At 37.3% G+C, this 22,082-nt stretch overlaps 2 protein-coding genes across 3 annotated transcripts; one reads left to right on the top strand and one right to left on the bottom strand.

Annotated features, from left to right (window-relative positions):
• Positions 1–2,313: 2,313 nt before the first annotated feature.
• Positions 2,314–10,282, bottom strand: prdx6 (peroxiredoxin 6). Its single transcript, XM_065257369.2, has 5 exons — positions 10,121–10,282; positions 7,845–8,001; positions 6,509–6,655; positions 3,390–3,536; positions 2,314–3,265 (listed from the first exon to the last, which is right to left on the bottom strand). The coding sequence occupies exons 1-5, from the start codon at positions 10,210–10,212 to the stop codon at positions 3,140–3,142; spliced, it is 669 nt and encodes a 222-aa protein (XP_065113441.1). The 5' UTR covers positions 10,213–10,282; the 3' UTR covers positions 2,314–3,139.
• Positions 10,283–13,518: 3,236 nt separating this feature from the next.
• Positions 13,519–20,372, top strand: plpp6 (phospholipid phosphatase 6). 2 transcript variants are annotated; one of them, XR_012334736.1, is made up of 3 exons: positions 13,519–14,151; positions 16,638–16,770; positions 17,283–17,420. XR_012334736.1 is itself a non-coding variant. In XM_065257367.2 (2 exons), the coding sequence occupies exons 1-2, from the start codon at positions 13,677–13,679 to the stop codon at positions 17,648–17,650; spliced, it is 843 nt and encodes a 280-aa protein (XP_065113439.1). In that variant the 5' UTR covers positions 13,519–13,676; the 3' UTR covers positions 17,651–20,372. The 2 variants fall into 2 exon arrangements, 1 of the variants encoding a protein (XP_065113439.1); XM_065257367.2 differs by lacking the exon at positions 16,638–16,770 and having other exon boundaries at positions 17,283–20,372.
• The last annotated feature ends 1,710 nt before the right edge of the window (positions 20,373–22,082 follow it).

The following is a 22,082-nucleotide window of genomic DNA, read 5'->3' as shown; positions in this document are numbered from 1 at the left end:
GCTTAAGCTAATCCCTGTCCGGCAAACCGCCCCTTTATGTTCAGAGAATGTTCTTTATATTATATAGGATGATTTTATGAAGAAAACAGTACATCTAAAAATTCTTAAATCAAGCTGTATTTTCTTGATGAGCAAAATGACCTAAGAAAATAAGTCTAGTTTTTAGACCAAAAATATACAATATGTGCTTAAAACAAGCAAAAGATCTGCTAATGGGGTAAGACATTTTTTTTCTTTTTCTTTTTTAATTAAGTGTTTAAGGATAAAGTTCAATATTTATTTTCTTACGTCATTGGCATTTTTATTATTTTTAAAAGCTATTAAAAGCTAAAAAAAATTATTGTTTTAAGCACAAATTTATATTTGTACTAAAAAGACAAAAATACTAAGTCAGTCAGTCATTTTTGTAGTGTATCACACACACAAAAAAAAAAACGACAGTGTTTTCACAGACAGGCTCACAATTAATGTTGAATAAACAAAATTCCTATTGGCTCTATGATCTTTTCCCGGTGTACCTGTGTCTCAATATGCTGGGATAGGCTAGTGACCATCACAGGAGGATAACTGGGTTCGGAGAATGGTGTTTGAGAAACTCGGGTGCCAACGCCGCTTAACGCCAACGGCACAAATGCGAATGACACTAAACGTATTCTCTCGGCACGTTTAATACGTCCGAATACTTTGGCATCAAACCCGCTTAATTCCGGCCTTGTGATTAGGAAATGCCGGTTAAAAGCGTTGAGTATAGTGTGATAAGGTTAACGTTACGTTAGCCTGTCGAAAGCACATTGAAACAGAGCAACTTGGAAGACTCCAAGAGCAAAGTTGAGTATGTTGTCGAGCTTTAATCCACCATAGTGAAGTCCTACTGCCATCTAGTGGTGCCTGTTTTTAAAAAAGTATTGAAACTTCGTTGATGCAAAAGGTTTCTTTAATTACCAGCAAAGAAGGTCACGCTCTCGCCCGAGGAAGTTTTGCAGCTGAGGGGGTGAGATGGTTACGGGCACTGCCATTGGTTTGTCAGACCTGCATCCTGGAAACAGTGGCACTTGGGGCGTGGCTTTATGGTGTCTGCACTTCACTGTTCTTTATGGACTGAGAGGGGAATCCCTGTTATCTTTATGACATTCTGTGGGGGGGAAATGGGAGCGAGAGAGAGAGAGAGAGAATCTGTTCTCTGAAGCAAAAAAGCATCTGGCCCTTGTACCACATTGCTCCCATGACCTTCACCGTTACACGAGCTACAGTTACATAGGTTGAATAGTTCTGGTAACCTAAACCCTTTGCTTTCCCCGTGCTCTCATCACTACAGCTATCACCTGCTCCTCAGTGCCCAGGGCCAAACCCGAGGAAAGCGCTTCCTGCTGGTAACCCTGGACCGTGGATTGTATGTCAATGATTTACTCAAGTTAAGTGGCTGTGTGCGAGAACATTTTTTAGTTTTTAATGGACAAATGGAATGCTTGTGATAACACGGGCTAGTTTCATGCCTCATCGACACCCAGCATTGACGTTTCGCTTCACAGTTTGAGATCACCCGGATGCCTTTTGGGGTCAATCAACATAGCCTGAATGTTCAGCAACATGCCAGCAGGGTGATTACGCAATTTGTCATGTTAATGAATAACACCTTAAGCTTCTGGAATAAACATTGAACAGTTGACCTGTTGTAGTTTGTATTAAACCAAAGTTCAGGGATTGTATTATAGATATTATACTGCCACCTACTGGTTATTGCATCAAGAGCAGATTTTACCAGTATATTTTTCATCTAAATAAAAAAATGTTGAATGAAAATTGTATTGGTACATTTGTTCAAACTTTCTGAAGACGAATGAATCAGCCCATGTAATATTCTGTGCGGTAACTGTGGGGATACAAAACAAAACATGTCTCACAAATGTATATATTTATTATAAATTACTAATGGGTTAATACTAATATTATATGAACACATTTATTTTATTATCATCATTATTACTAATATTATTATAACTATCCAATAAAAAAAATAACAAATACAGAAAATATAACACACCCAAAATGTCAATATAGCATGTTTTATAAGTAAAAATGTTTAATATAAATGTGTTTTGTAAAAATGCAGTATGCATACTTTTCTGTAATAAAAATGGTTGGCAAAACCTGGATATTGTGGCAATATTGTAAGCCATCAACCCTCAGATTTTTTTTACTGTAGTGACAATTTAATAGCTGAAGTTAAAAATCAGTTTGCATCCCCAATCAATTGAAATTAATACCAAATGTCAACATGGATACAAAAAAAATAAATGCAAGCAAATATTGAAATAAATGTTTGAAAAGACAATAACATTTTATTCATTATACTTTATGTTGTTGGTCGTTCTTTGGTATAACATACTGATGATTCGAATAAGATCATGTCCATTAGGAAAGCAAAACGGGTAAACTGTGATTTAACAGACTAAAACTGAAGTTTCTTTTATTCTCCCAAGGGTGGTAAAGTTCATGTAAGCAACTAATTTACTTTTGAGCACAATTTCTGCACCACATAGGTCTCACTTTATTAATGTTTACACTACCATTTTATTGGACCAATTCGGGTTACATAAGGCCACTTTATGGTTTACAGCTTCATAAATGTAAGTCTTACAGTTTCCAAGCTACATATTGCACTTATCAACTGTGACACATGCCTGGTAAGGACACATCATAAGCATGAACTACTAAAGCTTGTGTGTTCAATGTCTGATTATACATTCACCAATGAAAAAATATCAACATGAAACATCATAAATTACAAAAGGAAGTGTTTTATTTAAAGTAAGGCACGATACAATAATTATATTGTATAGTGTCAAACTACATTTAACCAGTTAGATTCTGATAATTGCCTCTTAAGTCTGAATGAAAGGACAAGAAAAGCAATTCCTAAATCTGTTCCTAGAGGACCACATTTTTGGATGACTCTACCACACTAACAATCTGATAAGTCAAATCATATGCATGTTTGATTGGAAACATTTAAATGGTGTACTGTTCGCGAACAAATGTACGGGCCTCTATGAACAGGTTTTGGACTAAGAGCTAATGTCAGGTACTGTAAGTGCTATATTTTTGCAGCATTTCTGCTTTATGTAGAATCCTTCCTCAGTTACAGTTTAGTGTAGCGTATATATTTTTTCCCGGAAGGCACCTCTTTGGTGGTAAAACCAGCTGGGAAAAGCTTTTTTGCCTCTTCTTCTGAGAGAGAAGGGATGACCATGACCTCCTGACCAGGCTTGATAAAGAAAATAAAAAACAATAACTATATTATTACATAGAAAATCAAACAGACCATTTAAACTGTTTATAAAGACAATGTATGAAAAAAAAACAGAAATCTAGCTGTAATACAAACTTACCTTCCAGTCCACAGGTGTGGCCACCTTTTTGGTTGCTGTCAACTGTAGAGAGTCTATGACACGAAGAATCTCATCAAAATTGCGCCCCGTAGTGGCGGGATAGAGAACAGACAGCTTTAGTCTCTTATCAGGACCGACAATAAAGACCTGAAATACAGGACATATAGAAAAAAATTGGTACATTCACTCAATTTCAGCTTTGTCAGTGTCTTAGCTGGTGGTCACAAGATGCTAATCATATTCAAAGACTGGTGTATAATTTATTTTCTGCTAAAAGAGCTACAGGAATACCGTATGTACTGGACTGTGTAACTGTTCATATCATGGTTTTATGGTGACGGTTTTGGTACAAAGTTGCTTGGGAACTGCGCTCCGTTGAATACACACTTGATTCTGAGGAACTACTTTGTTTGGTGGAAGAGTAATATTTTGTAACTTATTTGCTGCGTTTTATTTTACGAAATCCTGCTATGCATATGAAGCAACCGTTTTATAAAAGCAATAAGCCCCGCGAAGCAGGGGTGTCACAGTGCATTTTATAACCGCTAAGGGGGTTTCGCCTCGTGCCTAACAACACCCTTTAACTGTTATAAAATGCACTGGTAACCTATTGCTTCTTATTGCTTTATTATAGGGCCTTTTTACACCTGGTCACTTCATGGGTTTCTCTGATCAGAGAGATATCCGATTTGTTAAAACGGTATGAATCCGAGCTACTACTCCCGTGCAAATACACCATTCATTACTCCGCCTTAAAAAACTTACGACGTTTATGCAACAAAAGGCAGCACTTCCTGTATGTTGTACTGTATGTTGGGCAGGGGACATGCGTCTCCTTGCTCAGCATGAGCTGGAATGCGCAGTACAGAGCAGCAAGAGAGTTGTGGCGCGATGATTTAACATACAGGTCCATGACGTGGAAAAGCATGAACAAGTTTTAAAAGTTTTATTTCTTTGTTAAATATCATTTGAGTTTGTCATTGGACCCTTTTATTGGTTCTAGAAAGCTTTTTTACACGCTATAGCAGCTCCATAAAGCAATAAGCGTGTAGTCTTTGTTTGTTTGCCTCTTTGCCGGCTAACTTCCAGGTGACTTGCTTACATTTGGGTGAAGTTATGCGCTGACATTTGTGGTTTCATCAACCAGATTTCTTCTGAAATGCATCCCATACTAACTCCTAAAGTGGTTTGAGCGGATCAGATTTAAATCCGTCTCAAAAACATTTTGGAGGGCATTTACACCTGGTCTTTTTACGTTCGGATAGCTATCCGATCAGAGAAAACGCATGAAGTGACCAGGTGTAAAAAGCCCCATAGATGCATTGATGAATTCAGATTTTTACAGAGAACGGTTACTGCGCTGGTACAGTATGTCGCTTAAGAGCATGATATGAAAAGCATGATATGCATCATATTCTGCAGGCATAAGGGCTTTGGATGTGTTAAATGTAGCAAAACATCAACGGAAATTTAGTCAAGCAGATCAGTTTCACAATCATGGCCTACTTTGGCCACTTCCAAGAAAAAGTGGTTGCAACATGTTTACTGGTCAAAACCATAAACCGTCATTTCACTGAAGACCCGTCACATGTCTACTTATGCAAACATAAACTTTTTAATTGTATAGCATAATGATCGATTGTGTACAGCAGGGGGTTTCAAACTTTTTGATGCAGGGACCCCACTAGTGTGGTCCTTATAATGGGCCAATTTAAAAAAAAAAAAAATGTTCAACTCTCACCCCCTCAATGTGTTAAGATATCAATAAAAAAACACTGTGCAAAATGTTGAATTGTTCCAACAATATCTAGAGGTTGCTCAAAGCCTTTGAATATTATATTCACATGATATCATGTGTGTTCATGAAAACAAGTTCAAGTTTCACATTAAATGTGAATACTATGTTTAATACAGTATAATATTCCAGTTTAACAAGTCATTTAAGCATTGCAATACAGGTTTGTGCAGATCTCTTAATGCTTATTGTGAAAGTGGTGTGTTGTATGATTTTTTTTACTTATCAAAACTTTGCCGTGGCAGAAAAAGGTTGGAAAAACACTGGTCTATAGTGCTTCATTCACATTAAAGCTTTCTTGCTTTGAAAGACATATTACAACTACAATAGGAGTTTTAATTGCATGGCGCAAGGTCAAATAAGTCCATTGCTGCCATAAGTATATATTTTTAAACATTTTTACATGCTAGCACAAAGTATCACATAATATGCAAATGTGTTAAACTTCAAAGGTCTTGAGCAACCTCTAAATATTAATTAATATTGAAAAAATATATTTTTTTTCAAACATATTGGTGGGGTGAGAGCATGAACTTTTAAAAGTTGAAAAATAAGGACCACCCTAACCCCCACATATGATGAACCTTTAGCAAGAGACCCCTTTCCTAAATATTATCAATTTTTTTAGAAAGAAACATTTTAACTAGTGATGCACCGATGTATCGGCCGCCGATATTTATCGCCGATTTTTGATGAATTTGAAACCATCGGCATATCGGCAATAGCACGAGAAAGGTTGATACTGATTGTTTATTAATTAACTGCATAAAGAAATCCATTATATGTAAAAAATGAGTTAATGTTGTTAATAAAATAAACGCTGAATAGCAAAAACCACCTTTGAAGGTTGTCATGCTGTCTTATTATATTAGTTTTAGCTTAATTTCTGCCTCTCTTATTATGTTGGTCAGTTGAATGTTAATTAGATCCAATCCATGTGCAGTAAAAATTATTTGATGCAGAAATAAACTAGCTAATAGACCAACTGTATAGTATTGTATACAAGTGTTTAATATCGGCATCGGCCAGAAGTTGTCTGTTTAAATGGGTATCGGTCCAAAAAAATCCTAACGGTGCATCCCTAATTTTAACTGTGTGAGATAAATAGTATTGTGATATTATAAAGAGAGCAAATTGTTTACAATCTTAAATAATTGTATACACAGACTTTTCAAACTTTTTCCTCTTGAAATTTTCTGGGGACCCCTTGAAACCAGACCTGAATTTGAAAACATATACATTACAGCAATATGCAGCTTAATCCTACTGTGCACATTGACTAAAGGTAAATGTGTTCTGACACATGATTGTTATGGAAACTTACACAGCGGGCAGTGAGGGGCATCCCATCTTTGTCCCTCTCATCAGGGTCCAGCATCCCCAACAAGACCGCCAACTCCCTCTTATCATCTGCTATGATTGGATACGGCAGGGGACAGGATGCCTTTTCTTGATTATATGCCATAATATCCTTAAGAGAACAGACAAAGTATTTCAATTTATAATCAATTTAGTATTGGTCCATTTAATAGAAAGGAATCATTATGTGTAAACCCCGTCTAAGAGTTAGTTTATTGTTTTATAGAATTTAGATATAGAAATCATAAAGACAAGGTAATAAAATGATGATAATGTCAGTCAGATGTATTTAGAGCATCACTGTAGAATATGCAGACCTCTGCATATTTAGATAATGAGTAAGGAGTGGTGTGGTTAGAAAAGCTGAATTTTTTAGTTCACCCTTACTGCGATCACATACTGTGGGAACTGAGTGTCTGGTTTATTCACAGGAACCCAGACACGCAAGCATTCAGCCAAAGGTGTACGTGGGTGTAAAAGTTTTGTTCATGTCCAGTAAAAGGGTCCGAGCTTACAGACAGCAAATAAAAAGACTTGGCAAAAGTCAGGATGTACAATACAAAAGAGAATGTACAACACAAGCTACTTTTTATGTCCAAATTAATGTTTTTCCAAAACAGCTCTTTAATAAGTTTCCTATAATGCTACGATGACGCTTTTGGCCAAATTCAGACCTTTGGTAAGACAGATGTCCCATTCAGGGACAGATGAAGAATTTTTAAAACAAACAAGCTGAAGAAATACTTCTCATTTGGGACTGCAGTGAATTCCTTTGTGTTTTTTTAAGAATACACACAATTGATCGGACATTCGATCATACATTTTCCAAATCAATGAATCAGTCATGAATTAAAGTATTCATGCTTTTACCGTATGTAAACTATTAAAAATAAAAGTGCTTAATTATTTCACAACGATGCCATGGAAGAAACATATTTGGTTCCTCATACCTTTTTATAATAAAAAAAGCACTACAAATAACCTTTTTTGAAACGGTTCTTTGGATGTTAAAGGTTCTTTATTAAAAACTTTTCAGCCAAAAATGGTTCTTCTACGGCATCGTGAAGCAGCTTCATTATGTAAGAGTGTATGGAAAAAAGCTGTTTTTGTATTGAAATAATCATTTTAAATAAAACAACTCTAAATTCAATTGCTGCAACAGAAATAAAGTTTTAGTATGTTTTATCCGTGTCATCTAAACTATTAGCCATCACAACATGCAGGAAACTTGTATACCAACCAGATAGGAGTTGCTGGTTCTTATGTGGTACGTGTATGAAAGTACGCACGCATATACAAACCTCACTCCATTTACGGTGGTCCTCAACACTGTCGATAGACAGCGCGATCATCTTCACGTCCCGTTTCTTAAACTCATCACTGAGCTTTGCAGCTCGGGCTAGCTCAGTCGTACACACTGGAGTGAAGTCACGGGGGTGTGAAAACAAGATACCCCATCTACAGAATAAAAAAGCATGATGTAAGAGGACACTGAAGCTTTCATGTGTAAAAAAAAATCAAGTGTAAAAGTGCAGGGTGTGCAGGATCGAGTAGAGCTGTGTATCAGCAAGAATATCACAATGTGATATGCAACCTGGGTTGTGATGCAATGGGATACTGTGAATCGAGGTGATATTGGGATATTTCCTATTTTAGGAATATAATAGGATAGGGAATTGTGAAAGCACACTACCATATGCCAATCTAAGCTAAAGAAATTGTGGCGCACCCCTATGGTAGTACTTCCTGGCACAGTTTAAGAGTAGAGATAAGAAGTATGCTATCTAGTGGTCAGGATGTAAAATCCAATCGAAACAACTGCCATGAATCTTGTTTTTTTTATATCGACATTGCACTTCCGAGATACTCACATGTTACTGTATTTTCTTACACCCCTAGGATTGAGATTAAGCAATCACCGCCTAGAGATTCAGGATAAGTTTTGTTCCCAGTCAAAAGCAACAAGTGTCAAGTTAAAGCAAAACAGTGTCTGGAGAGCATCTGTGAGATTATGGTAATATATCACATGCTTCTCAAGAGATAGAAGAGATAAATAATTCACTCCCTACACTCATGAATTTAACCACTTAATTTCTTAAAACACTCTTTTATCTGGGAAACCCCCATTACTGGATATAATATCATATTAAATCCACTGGTCTGACCTCATGCCTTGCACTTTATTCATCCCTGCTGCTTCGGCTAAAAAGGTTTTCAGTATTGTTTTGGTAAAACGCATAGGGCAGCACTTCTTTTTCAAGAGACGGAAGAGCTGTGGTGACAACAGTGAAAGATATCAAACAGATAACCACAACAAAAGTTCCCTTTTGTTCAGTGTACCAATTAAATATCCGCCTTAAATGAAATGATATCCCTTAATACAAGTACAAGACTTTTTAAAGACTGGGAAATGCAGAATGAATGATGCCAAATACTTTTTCTGCATGACTATGAAACAACAGACATATGATGAATCACTCAGACATTCTGCGTTTAAAATTTGGCTTGAAATGGGGAAGACAGACAGACCCCTTTTCACATCTGGGCCATTTGAGGACAGTTGCGCAACCTGAATATTGTTGGCCGGTTCATTGAACCCGGTGCACTTAACAAAACGTGTCAACTAACATTATTTCTTAAATCAACACTTTTCAGGGTTTGGATATCCATTATGTACATTTACAGGTATACTTTATATATGTCTGAGTGCAAGTACAATTGATGCATAACGTACATAAAGTTTATATAAAAATCCCTCCAGTGCCATCATTTCTAAAATAATGACTCAAGCTCAAATCTAAACAACACTAACATTGTTATACCATCATAGTCACAGTGACTAGGCATATTTTATTCTCCTCCTCAAAAACTTACACAAATGTATTGGCTTATACCAGCAATACTATCTAGTCTTTACCCACTTTCTATACTGAAATAAGGTGTCAGTCATAAAAACTTATGATATTGTCAACATACAAGGACCTTGCCCTGTGAACAGTATATGAAATACTTTTACAACAGTTGCACTGACATAATGAAATGCATAATACAGATTGTTACTGCATACATAAAGCATACACGCAACTTTTGTGTCATTTAAAGCCATAAAAACAAGGTGTGTGCTAAAATAACAACTTCCTTATAGCAGAATACTTACATGCACTTGATATCACTTCTTATGGGTTATTTTAAAAGTATATGCTGCGATAAATAAATAAATAGGTTAACTACTGAAAGGTTATATAGCTTTGTGTTATAATCAGTAACGATAAAACCTGACGTTGTGTTTAGGGCTCATGAAATATTTACATTATTAATTTAGCAGGAAAAAGCGATTTACATTAGGATAGAGTTTGACTTAAGCACACTACACAAAATTACGTTTAAACGCAGGAATAGTATTGAATGGTTTACATATTTTACAATATCATAGTGGTCTTCAGATCATCTTAAATCACAATCACCTGACTCTATTGTGACTGGCTGCGTGTGTAGGCGTACGTTAACCACATTAAATTACATCAGACCCAGCTAGGCCTACACGCTAAACAACAATTAGCATATTTAAGTTACTTACGAATTTCCCAGGAATTCATGAAAGTGTATCTTGCCGATAGTAGTGTCTGCTTCAAAATTCGGAAGCACATCTCCCAACAGAATTCCAGGCATGACTGTTCTTCTCTCCACAGCTCCTCTTCAGCCTAAACCTTGTTTGCAGTTGGCACGTGTAACCATTGGCAGCCGGAGTTTATACAGGAAGCGCATATCCTCTTGTGGGCAGGACCTCGTTTATGATTGGATAAAATTTGTTCGAGCATTAAACATGTTTTTTATTTTACTGGGTATTTTAACATATGTAAGATGAACACTGATGTTACACATTTAAACAAAACCTGCTTTTATGACAATATGCAACATTTGAAGAGATTATGTTGCCCTTTGCCGAAGAGGAAATGCAATGGGTTTCATCGAGACAAAAACAGTATAGACCCTTTTACTGTTTGTACACAATGATGACGTGGCAGCGTATGCGCGCGCATTTAGGCAACGGAAGTATCGTAAGAATCAACAGTGAAGCAACACAAACAGTAAGTTATTTTAAAAAAATTGACTTTATCAACATTTTCAACACAGCTACCAGATCCGTGTACTATAGTGGAGTGGATAAAAGACGTTAGCAGATGGCCAAAAATAAAGTTGCCAGATACATATATACGTATATTAGTATATTATATTAGTGCAACCAAACGCAACAACGGGACATTTTGATGTTGAGAAACCGTTTTAATAAACTTTCTGAGTTGCTACCACGTTAGAACCAATGGGGAATAACACCACTTCTGTTGCCCAAATGCGCGCGCAGGCTATTTGATCACGTGAGCTGTAAAAGGGTCTATAGAAAGCGGGTAAAGTCTAGATAATATTGCTGGTGTAAGTATGTTTTTTTAAGGAACACGCCCACATTTTGGGAATTTAGCTTATCTACAGCCATCTTTTAACAGTGTACATACTGGGAACTATATTCTCAGAAGACGAAGCACTGCTACTTGGGCTGAGTGAATTGCTCGCAGCACCCCAGAAGCCCCCTGGTGAGGAGCAAAGAGTTCGGTCAGAGTTGTGCAAATCACTCCGCCCAAGTAGCAGTGATTCGCCTTCTGAGAATATAGTTCCCAGTATGTATACTTTTAAAAGATGGCTGTGTCTCATATGACCTTGTTATTTGTACACGGTGTGACTATACAAATCACAACACATAAATAGGAAAATCTTTGGTTATTTTGTCACTTATTGGGAGCAGTTTGCTAGCTGGAGCCATTCACTTCCAGTCTTTGTGCTAAGCTAAGCTAGCGGGGGCTGCGTCAGACAGAGTTACAGCACGCACGGAGATAAGAAAGGAATGTATGGACTTATCTGACTCTAGGGGGATACAGTGAATAAGCTAAATTCCCAAAATGTGGGTGTGTTCCTTTAATGTTTTTGAGGAGGAGGATAAAATATGCCTAGTCACTGTGATTGTGATGGTATAACAAGGTTAGTATTGTTTAGATATTCAGGCTGCATAACTGTCCCCAAATGTGCGGCGGGGGAGTTCGGTTCAGAGAAATTAACTTGTTGCGTTCGTTTCCACCGGGACACGGGACGCTGCGCCCAGGGCTGTTCCGCACTTTAGGTGAAGGTATTTTAGTTCCCTAATGCCAAGAAACGTTAGCATAATATTATTATAGTGTCTTCAGTGTTTTAATAAATCTTTAAAGCGTCTCGTTTTCAGATCATGGTTTTACAGGTAATAACGAAACGATCGGACTGTTGCACCGTATAGTGCCATCTTTAAACAGCATCTCTCTTCTTTTATTGGCAAATCGCATTTAGGAGTGCATTACTGCCATCTACTGGTTTAACTTGGATCTGACACAGCACCTTCTCTTCCTCAGTACCCCCCCCCCCCCCCCACTTTCCCTTTATCATCGATATCGTGTCATGGTCCTGCCTTCTTGTCATAGTTTTTGTCCCTTGTGGCAGGATCATGATAGCCCCATGCGTTTTGTGTGGTAGCACATGGCTTTTGTGCTGTGTGCTTCCCTGTCTCGTCTTCTGACCCTGCCCCCTCGTCTCCTTGTTAATTATCCCATTATTGTTTAATTCATGTCACCTGCTACCTCATCATTTACTCTCCTATTTAGTGCCCTCATGTTTCCTGTCCTGTGAGGTATTTTGCTCCCTCGTGGGCCTTTATGTTATTGTTAATAAAGTTTTGTGTTAAATGTCTGCATCTGGGTTCTCCGCCTCGTAATTCCTGACATATCAGATATAGCAAATATTTCCAGCTACATACAGATAATAGAAAAATTATGTCCTTTATATGATGTCCGACCCCACATCTGCTCGGCTCCGATACTATACTACCATGTTGGGCCTATTTATTGTATACAGGGGAACATGGATCAGTTTGAATACATCATACTTGAAGAGATTATGGTGCCCTTTGCCAAAGAGGAAATGCCCCTAAAATGGGTTTCAACAAGACACAAAACCTGCAGTACCTTACTGCAGTATAGAAAGCGGGTAAAGTCTATAGTATTGCTGGAGGAGGAGGATAAAATATACCTAGTCACCGTGACTGTGATGGTATAACAAGGTTAGTATTGTTTAGATAATCAGGTTGCATAACTGTCCCCAAATGGTCCAGATGTGTTATCTAACAGAGAAGGGTCTGTCTGTGTTCCCCATTTCAAGCCAATTTTTAAATGCAGTTAAAACAAAAACAAAAAAACATGGTTACTGTAGTAAAACCATGATCACCACAAAATAACCATGGTTTTGCTAATAGTAATCAATAGACCAAAAAAAACATGATTACTACGCTTTTACCACATAAGAACCATGGTTAATTTTCGTAAGGGACGAGGCGACCTGATTTCCAATTTGATGGAAAGCAGGTCTGTTGTAAATAGTCATGACTGATTTAGCAAAAATATTTTAGTTTTACATACTCTATGTCAATCATTTTAAATCTGCAATGTTATGAAAACTAAATATTTGTATTCATAAATAATGTATAATTGATCAAAAAAAGAAATAAATTGCACGGATTCCAACTTTTGTAACGTGCAACCTGTCTACATTATAGTTATAGAACCTGAAGTTGCATTAATGTTTTATTAAAGTACTAACGTCCACAAAAATAAGTTATATGAGTAATCTGAGATAAAAGGAGGGGGGGCTGAGTCCATGGAGTGAATTGAATATTGTTTCTCCATGTAATCTTTTATCCATGTGATATAGCCCAGTGGTTTTCAAACTGGGGGCCGGGGCAAGAACTGGAGGAGGACTCTCAAGTTTTTTACTGGAACCATTTCCACCACTGGTAATTATAAAGACCATAATTTTGGAGAAGGTGCCGTGTCAGATCCAAGTTAAACCAGTAGATGGCAGTAATGCACTCCTAAATGCGATTTGCCAATAAACGAAGAGAGCTGCTGTTTAAAGATGGCGCTGTACGGTGCAACAGTCCGATCGTTTCGTTAATACCTGTAAAACCATGATCTGAAAACGAGACGCTTTAAAGATTTAGTCAAACACTGAAGACACTGCAATAATATTATACTAACGTTTCTTGGCATTAGTGAATTAAAATGCCTTCACCTAAAGTGCGGAACAGCCCTGGGCGCAGCGTCCCGTGTCCCGGTGGAAACGGACGCAACGAGTTCATTTCTCTGAGCCGAACTCCCCCGCCGCACCTGCTGCAGAGACAGGGCTCCGACCCCACATCTGCTCGGCTCCGAGCCTCCGAGAGCCCCAGCCGACGAAGGGGATCGGGTTCGTCTACCTCCTCCACCGGCGGACAGCAGTTACCGGAGGAAGACTGTATGAAATTAAACCCTTCTTTCATTGAGATAGCGCTCAGCTCTCTGTTGGCCATCGACCTGTGGCTGTCGAAGCGTCTCGGTGTGTGCGCCTGCGAGGACTCATCATGGGGCAGCATGCGGCCGCTCATGAAGCTCATCGAGATCTCCGGTCACGGGATCCCGTGGCTTGCCGGTGCCGTGTACTGCCTGTATAAAAGCGACAGTGCCGCCGGCCAGGAGGTCATGCTGAACCTGCTCATGGGTAATGCACTCTTTAATCATTTGCTCGCCCCTTAATGTCATTTCTCAACCCTGTATTATTTTCCTTTAGCAGTACAGCCGTAGCCAAAAGTTTTGATGACACAAATATTCATTGTCACAAAGTTGCTGCTTCAATGTTCTTTAGATCTTTGTGTCAGATGTTACTATGGTATATAATTACATTCATTTCATAAGTGGCAAAGGCTTTTATTGACAATTACATTAAGGGTCCACATTTGCAGTGTTGTTGAATCTCTTTCTTTTTCAAGACCTCTGCAATTCTCCCTGGCATGCTGTCAATCAACTTCTGGGCCACATCCCATTCTTGCATAATCAATGCTTGGAGTTGTCAGATTTTGTGGGTTTATGTTCATCCACTGCCTCTTGAGGATTGGCCACAAGTTCTCAATGGGTTTAGGTCTGGGGAGTTTTCAGTTTTGTTCCCAAAGCCACTAAGATATTACTTTGCCTTATGAAAAGGTGCTCCATGCTGGAAAAAGCATTGTTCATCACCAAATTGTTTAAAAGGCAGGTAGACAAACAAAACCCCTCAAAGTTAACTAGCATTTTTAGTAAAACCATAGTAGCAATCAACAAACTTACTGTTGTACTCACTCACAAATTCCTAGATGCTAAATTGTTTTGAAACTCTACCATGAAAATGAGAAATAAATACATCAGAAACAAATGACAATCAGAATTGGACCAAAAGAGTGCTGCAGGGATGACGTATTTTTGTAGCCCAACCCAGAAGTTAGCGGGACATTGGATTCTCGCCAGAAAGCCCTTTCATTTTTCACATAGACTAAAAAATAAGCTCTTTGTTTAACTTAAGTTTATGACAATTACACGTTTTGTCCAACAGTCTTCACAGATTCCAGCTACATTATTGTAAAGCATGGTTGTGCAAAAATCTATATATTTGGATGTTTTTCATACTAAAATGTTGGGCCTATTTATTGAATACAGGGGAACATGGATCAGTTTGAATACATCAGAATACTTTTTAGAGATTATGTGGCCCTTTCTCGAAGAGGAAATGCCCCTAAAATGGGTGCTTCAACAAGACAAAAACCCCAAACACACAAGCAAGAGGGCAAAATCTTGGTTTCAGACAAAAAGGATTGAGGTTAGGAGTGGTCAACTCAACCCCCTGATCTCTACCCCATTACAAACTTGTGGGTGCCAGTTTTTGAATCAAAACCTAAAAATTTACAGGAACTATGGATCCTGGGCTAAAATATCGGTTTCTAGATGCCAGAAGTTAGTCGACTTGATTTGACACAGATGTCCAGCAGTTATCAACAACAATAGTAATGCAACTAAATATTAGTAATTTAATAGTTTAAAGTTAATTTATATCTTATTAAAATTTCTTCAGTTTTAAATGTCTACAGGGAAAATGTGGACACCGCTATTTCTTGAAAAACTTAATGTTTATTTCCTTTGCTTCCCTTTAAAATAACAAGACAGACTTGATTAATTGACCCTTCGCCAAGCTACGCCCAAAAACCGCCACAGGCCAATCGTAGACTAGCAACCGTAACTAGGTGCAGAACCTAGGGGAAGAAATGCCGGACATGGATCAAGCAGTGTGGATTAACAAAAACACCTATGTATATGTTAGCTACAGCTAGCTACCTCAGCACATCATTGCTTGGAAATAGTGACAGTTCTTTGTTCAAATACATATTTTTAAACGTAAAATAAGATGATTAAAGGCGAGACGGAGGCTGACTGACATACTTTAAAAAAATATTATAGCATTTTGTTAATGGACGGCCTACACCTGAGTACCCCAATCCGATCCCAGCTCTCCCGGTGGTTAAGCGGGAAAATGTTTTCATTGCAAAGTGGTCAGGCTGATGTCTTGTGTGTATTCCACTGTTTGATTTATAATTATTAAATTATTTTCACAAATTTCACTTATCCTGCTGTGCATGAACAAAGCTGTATCTCAATTTGTGTTTCCCATTTGAATGTTAAGTGTATGAGGTGGCAGCTGCTTTCATTGAGACCTATAGGCTTTAGCTTCAATTTTGATTAAATTATTTTGTAATCAGTTGAATATTATGTGGTGGATATATCCCTGGAATGCATACTGCAGTCCCTTTTGTCTTGCTCTCTCAGATATTTCACCCGTTCGCCAAAAATTACTGTAATAGACTTGCCATGCACAAAAGCTTGTCAGGCATAGCAACAGTAACTAAGGAGGGCGGGGCTGTCCTTTAATTTGGAATTGAATGTGTAATGTTTTTAATGCATTTGAAATAAGGAAATAAACTCTATTTATAATATTTTTGCACTTTTTTTAGTACACTGCTATTTATTTGAACACTATTGTAGTTATATTTGATCCTCCAAGTCATCCTTCAAGCTATCTATTCTTTTAACTCTCAGATCAGTCATATATCTTGTAGTTCTGCTATGGTTGGTTTAGATTTTGATTTCTTATTGTACATTTTTTTGTTTTTCTATCATTTTCAGACTCATTATCTTCCCTGATGTAAAAAGCATATCATAACCCCCTTTTACTTTTACCCGTTCCCCCCTCCCCACCCTTTTCTTTTGGACTATACATTCACTCATTCAAGTGTCTAAGTTCCAGAGAAATGCCCAGGTGAGGCAGATGTCTATTCATCTCTGTTGTGTATTATTAATGTGACTTTTTTGCCAGGCCTATTAAAATGCAACAGGCTTGTTATGCGTTTAACCCTTGCAACTTTGACATCCCATTTACTAACATGGCAGGTTTTAATGGGACAATATACTGAATAGCCTGTCCAGCTTGTTTGTGAAATGTGTTATATGTGTAAGGCCTGGCAGACCTGCTTAATCTGATTCCTGAGGTAATCTGTCACTGCACATTATTTATATGCTTCAAAGAGACCTCTGTTAAATTGTGTATAAATAATTGTGTTTGTGTTGTAATCGTAACTGCTTTAAAGGGATAGTTCACCCCAATCTGAAAATCCTCTCAATGTGTACTCACCCTCATGCGTGACTTTGAATAAACTGTCTGTTTATTCATAAATGTACATGACATGTTTGCTAAATGTCCATCGGAATTCTGCATCATTGAAGTCTACTTGCTCTCACAATGTTCGTTTTTGTTTTCTTACTATTTTTCAGCCTTGCTTCTAGACCTGGTGCTGGTTGGTATTGTCAAGGCCGTAGTGCGGCGTCGACGTCCTTCCCATAACCGCATGGACATGTTTGCCACATTTTCTGTGGACCGCTATTCCTTCCCGTCGGGCCATGCCACACGTGCTGCAATGTGTGCCCGCTTTCTTTTGGCCCATCTGGTGCTGGCAGCCCCACTTCGGGTTCTCGTTCTGCTCTGGGCCACTTTTGTTGGTTTTTCAAGGGTTCTCCTTGGACGCCATAATGTTACTGATGTTGCATTTGGTTTTCTTATGGGGTACTGGCAATATAATTTGGTTGAGATGCTGTGGTTGTCTCCACTTACTTTCCAAAGCATGATTGGACAGCTTGACTAAGAAGTTGTGAGGGCCAGTATTTTTGGTGGCCTATTAATTGGGATCTAGACTTACTTAATTGGTGCCAGTATGCTGGTGATGATGTTGTCAATATAGTCAATGTTGTTTTATGTGTTTGAATATCACTTGAATGTAAAATATTAACCTCATTGATCATCTTCCAGCAATGTACAGGGGGTTTTATCAAATTAAGCTCTGTTGTGAACAGATAAATCGGTATGAAGTAAAAGTGATGGATTGTGAGAGATATTGGATTTTGAGAGAGCAGTGTAAAGGGGTCTTAATCCTGTTCCATCACTTCAAATTATTTTTCGGTCTCAAAATATAATAACCCCACCATTATGCACCTTATATTACATCTAAACATAATAGGTGTAAACATCAAACACCAGCCAGAGTTTTATCGTTAAGCAATTAAAAAAAAAAATTAAGCAATGGACAGAGGGGTGAATTTCACTTCGCCTTCAATATCTTAAAGATGCAGTGTGTAATTTTTAGAAGGATCTCTTGACAGAAATTCAATATAATATACATAACAATATTATCAATGGAATATAAAGACCTTACAAAATTAACTGTATTGTTTTTATTACCTCAGAATATACACAGCGGGTCTCCTTTACATGGAAGTCACCATTTTGAACCGCCATGTTTCTACAGTAGCCCTAAACGGACAAACCGTGCAATCGAGCACGTTTTTTACTACATTGTCTCAGATGATGACGTGTTTGTCCTGTGGTGGCTACTGTAGCTTCACTATGTTTGAAAGGGAGGGATGAGCTGTGGACTGAGCCATCGGTTTCAATTCACAATCTCACCGCTAGATGCCGCTAACAATCTACACACTGGACCTTTAAGCATATCTGGTGTCCTCTGTAGTTCTGTTGAATTTGAGATATTTAAGGGTTGTTGTATGGGGTTTCTTATTACATTGAAAGGGTGTATATTATTTGGAATGTTGGGTGCAATGTCTATATTTTAATGTTTTTCAAATGTTTGGTTGTTCTGTGATCAAAGAATGTAATTCATAAGTTTGTCTTTATTGAAATCTTCTTTGTTGTGGCTTTGCCAATCTCTGCAAAAGATTTTGCACTTTATGAAAATTTTAATTTGTGTTGTACAGTGCCCTCTCTAAGAATGGGAGACAAAATGATAATGAGGGAGAGGTACAGAAATGTTACATTTTATTAACATCTGATTATGTTTTAACACCTACACTGTAAAAATATTTGTTGGTTCGACTTAAAAAGTAAGTTTATTGGTTACTTTAAAATTCTGTGTTTATTCAATGTTAAAATATTAGTTGACTCAAGAAAGTAAAAATGTCTGAAGTTGAATGGTAACTTACTTTTTTAGTTGAACCAACTACTTTTTACAGTGTACATGCTTTACCAACAAAAAAACACATTTCATCCTGATTAATGCGAGACTCGGACTGCAAGCTTTTCACGTGTGACCAATTAATGCATCAGGAGGACACAGTTCATCACTAACACGTGAGCCAATAATCTCAACAAAAAAAAAACTTTTCATCCTACCTTCATTAGTTCTGTTTTTTTCACCTCTCAAATATGTCTAGGTTTCTCAAAAAACCTGAGATAATTGCATTTTTGTAAAGGACTTTTGACGGACATACAGCTGTTTGTCCGAGGGCGATACTTCCGGGGATTTGTAAGTTGCGAAAGTGCGGATAATAGCGGTTTTATCTCCTATTCACCTTTTAGACATTTCTTGACTCCACAGCAAGCTGAGCATTTTGCCCTTATTGCTCCAATACTTATGGAGGGCGCTGTATATCATATCAATTTAATTTTCTGTTATTTGAGGGTTGAAGCCTCAGCTGTAGAGCCATAAACTGCATGATATGCTGCAGACAAACGCTGTCATTATGACAGTTTGGAAACATATTGAAGTTCTTCATTTTGTCATGTTGGCTATAATGTTCACCAAAGTTACACAGATATATAGAGAAGTGCTATAGCAGTGCTATTATACAGTGATGGTATCATAACCATGGTCTTTAAGTAGCACGGTATAAATAAAATACCACTGTATATTGTAGCCTACATATGCAAATAAATATGGTAATACAATAACCTTTTGTTTCCATCAATTAAATTGAACATTCTTATTGTATCATATTACATTCCACTGGTTAACTTGTCTTCTATAGGCTAATACAACTACAGCAGTACTTTGTCGATTTAAAACACAATGGTAATACTTAATTTTACAGTGTGTCTGTGTGTGATATCAAAAGAGCATCTTACTGTACTTACCAGAATATTTACCACATGTAATTCAATAAGAACTTTCAGTTTTTCATACTGTATGAGCAGACCTCTATATATGACCCACTTAATTGATGTGTGTGTCTGTGTGGGAAATAAACTTTTACACACAGACACAAATTTGCTCGAATGGTTGAAAGCGAGAGATTTTTACCTATGTGTAACAGATCAAACACTGCCATAGGCCAGTCATGGGGCTTGCTCTTTCACTGTGGCATTGGTATTTAACAAATACCAACGTTTCTTTTCCTCTGTTACTGTGAGATATTTGAAGAGTTTCGTTGCAAAACGAGATAAATCCGTTTTTTTCATTGTTCAGAAATCTCGTGTTTTGGTTGTGCATTCCAATTAATATCAATTCAACTGCAGTTGGTTTGTTTTGATTTAAACCTTCATAACTTAAAAAATACAGCTAAGTAGCACCATAAAACAACACAATAACATGATAACATAATAATAAACATGTTTTGACAAAAATGTAAAAAAATGGATTTATCTCGTTTTGCAATGAAACTCTTCATTTCTTCTCTGACAGGCCATGCTTTCAAGATAATAGTAATAAGTTTCTGGTGAAGGTCGTGGGTGTTTTTGACTGTTTTATAAGAACCGCTGCACTTATTTCCTTTTCAATAACTTGGTTAATAAAAGAAAAGCCTTTTTCGTTTGTGCAATATGAAAAAATGACAGACTGCATTAAAAAATGATGCAGTCAAACTGCAATAACTTTGTGATGTTCTGGTGTTGCATTTGTGTGCTGGGGACCATATGAATGAGCTTTCTTTCTCTCACATTTCTTCAGATTTTTTTAAATCCTCTTGACTGAGTGGTACTGTCTAAAGTTGTTTTAAATGGTTTGACCATTGTATAATAATAAATGTGATAGATGTTATGATTGTTTACTGTTTTTGTGATGTCAAATGACTCATAATAATACATCAACCATATTGTAATTGCAGTTTTAAAATAAATGTTAAATTCAGTGCCTCTGTGTCTTGATATTAAGTTACAAATCAGATTTTCATCAATATTAATATTAACATTATAGTAACCCATTATGGAAAAAACATGTTTTTTTTGCGTATTGATTTCCATTGTTTTACTATTACTGCTCTTTTGTAACACAACCATGATTATGTTGTGGTAACTATAGTTTAACAATAGCATTTTGCAAAGGACAATATATCAGCTATAGTAAAACAAATTATATACTAACACTACAATAAGGTTGTATTTGTTAAAGGCTAACCTCTGGTTTTTAACAACATAAATTATATCCCCAGAATGTGTCTGTAAAGTTTCAGCTCAAAATACACCACAGATCTTTCATTATACGATGTAAAACATGGCCATTTGCGGGTGCAGTGAAAGCGCGCTGTTTTTGTGTGTGTGTCTCTTTAAATGCAAAGAAAGCTTCTGTTCCCCTCCCCGTATGCAAAGTATGGGGTAGAGCGCTTACACATGTTCTTTAAACTACATTTAAACATGTGTCTCCATCAGAAGGATTGAACTATGTGCTCATAAGTCTGTGAGAGCCCATGTGTGGGGATTAATCAATGTGACATCACATTGATAGGGGATCCCCAACAGCCTGTTTTGTGTGACTGTTGCAGTTTAAAGGAGATTACACAAATAAGAAAAGATAGATTTGTATAATAACAGGATGTTTCTGCACACACAATGGCGACTCATTTTCTGCTAGAAACACATTTAAAAGTGCATTTTCTAGGTTATGGGGTCTTTAACATTAGTTAAAGGTGCACTATGTTACTTTTAGAAGGACACTTTTGACAGAAATGCAATATAATAAACATAACTATATTTTCAGTGGTGTATATAAGGCCTTACATAATGAACTGTATTGTTTTTATTACCTTAAAATTAGCTGTTTTTATCTACATACACTGCGGGTCCCCTTACATGGAAGTCACAGCCATGTTTTTACAGAACTAAACTGACAAACTGATCAAGATAGTGTGTTTCATGTTTACATTGTCTTAGACAAGGACAAAATTGGCCTGTGGCGGGCGGCTACCAAAGTTTCTCTATCAGTTTTGAAAGGGAGACGTTAGCAGTGGAAAGAGCAGTTGTGTGCAAATTGCAATCTCACCACTAGATGCCGCTAAAATCTACACACAGCACCT

Source organism: Paramisgurnus dabryanus, chromosome 12 (assembly GCF_030506205.2).
Source record: "Paramisgurnus dabryanus chromosome 12, PD_genome_1.1, whole genome shotgun sequence".
NCBI classification, from domain to species: domain Eukaryota; kingdom Metazoa; phylum Chordata; class Actinopteri; order Cypriniformes; family Cobitidae; genus Paramisgurnus; species Paramisgurnus dabryanus.
The sequence above is the reverse complement of the archived record's forward strand: the minus strand, read 5'-3'. Positions and strand labels throughout refer to the sequence as shown.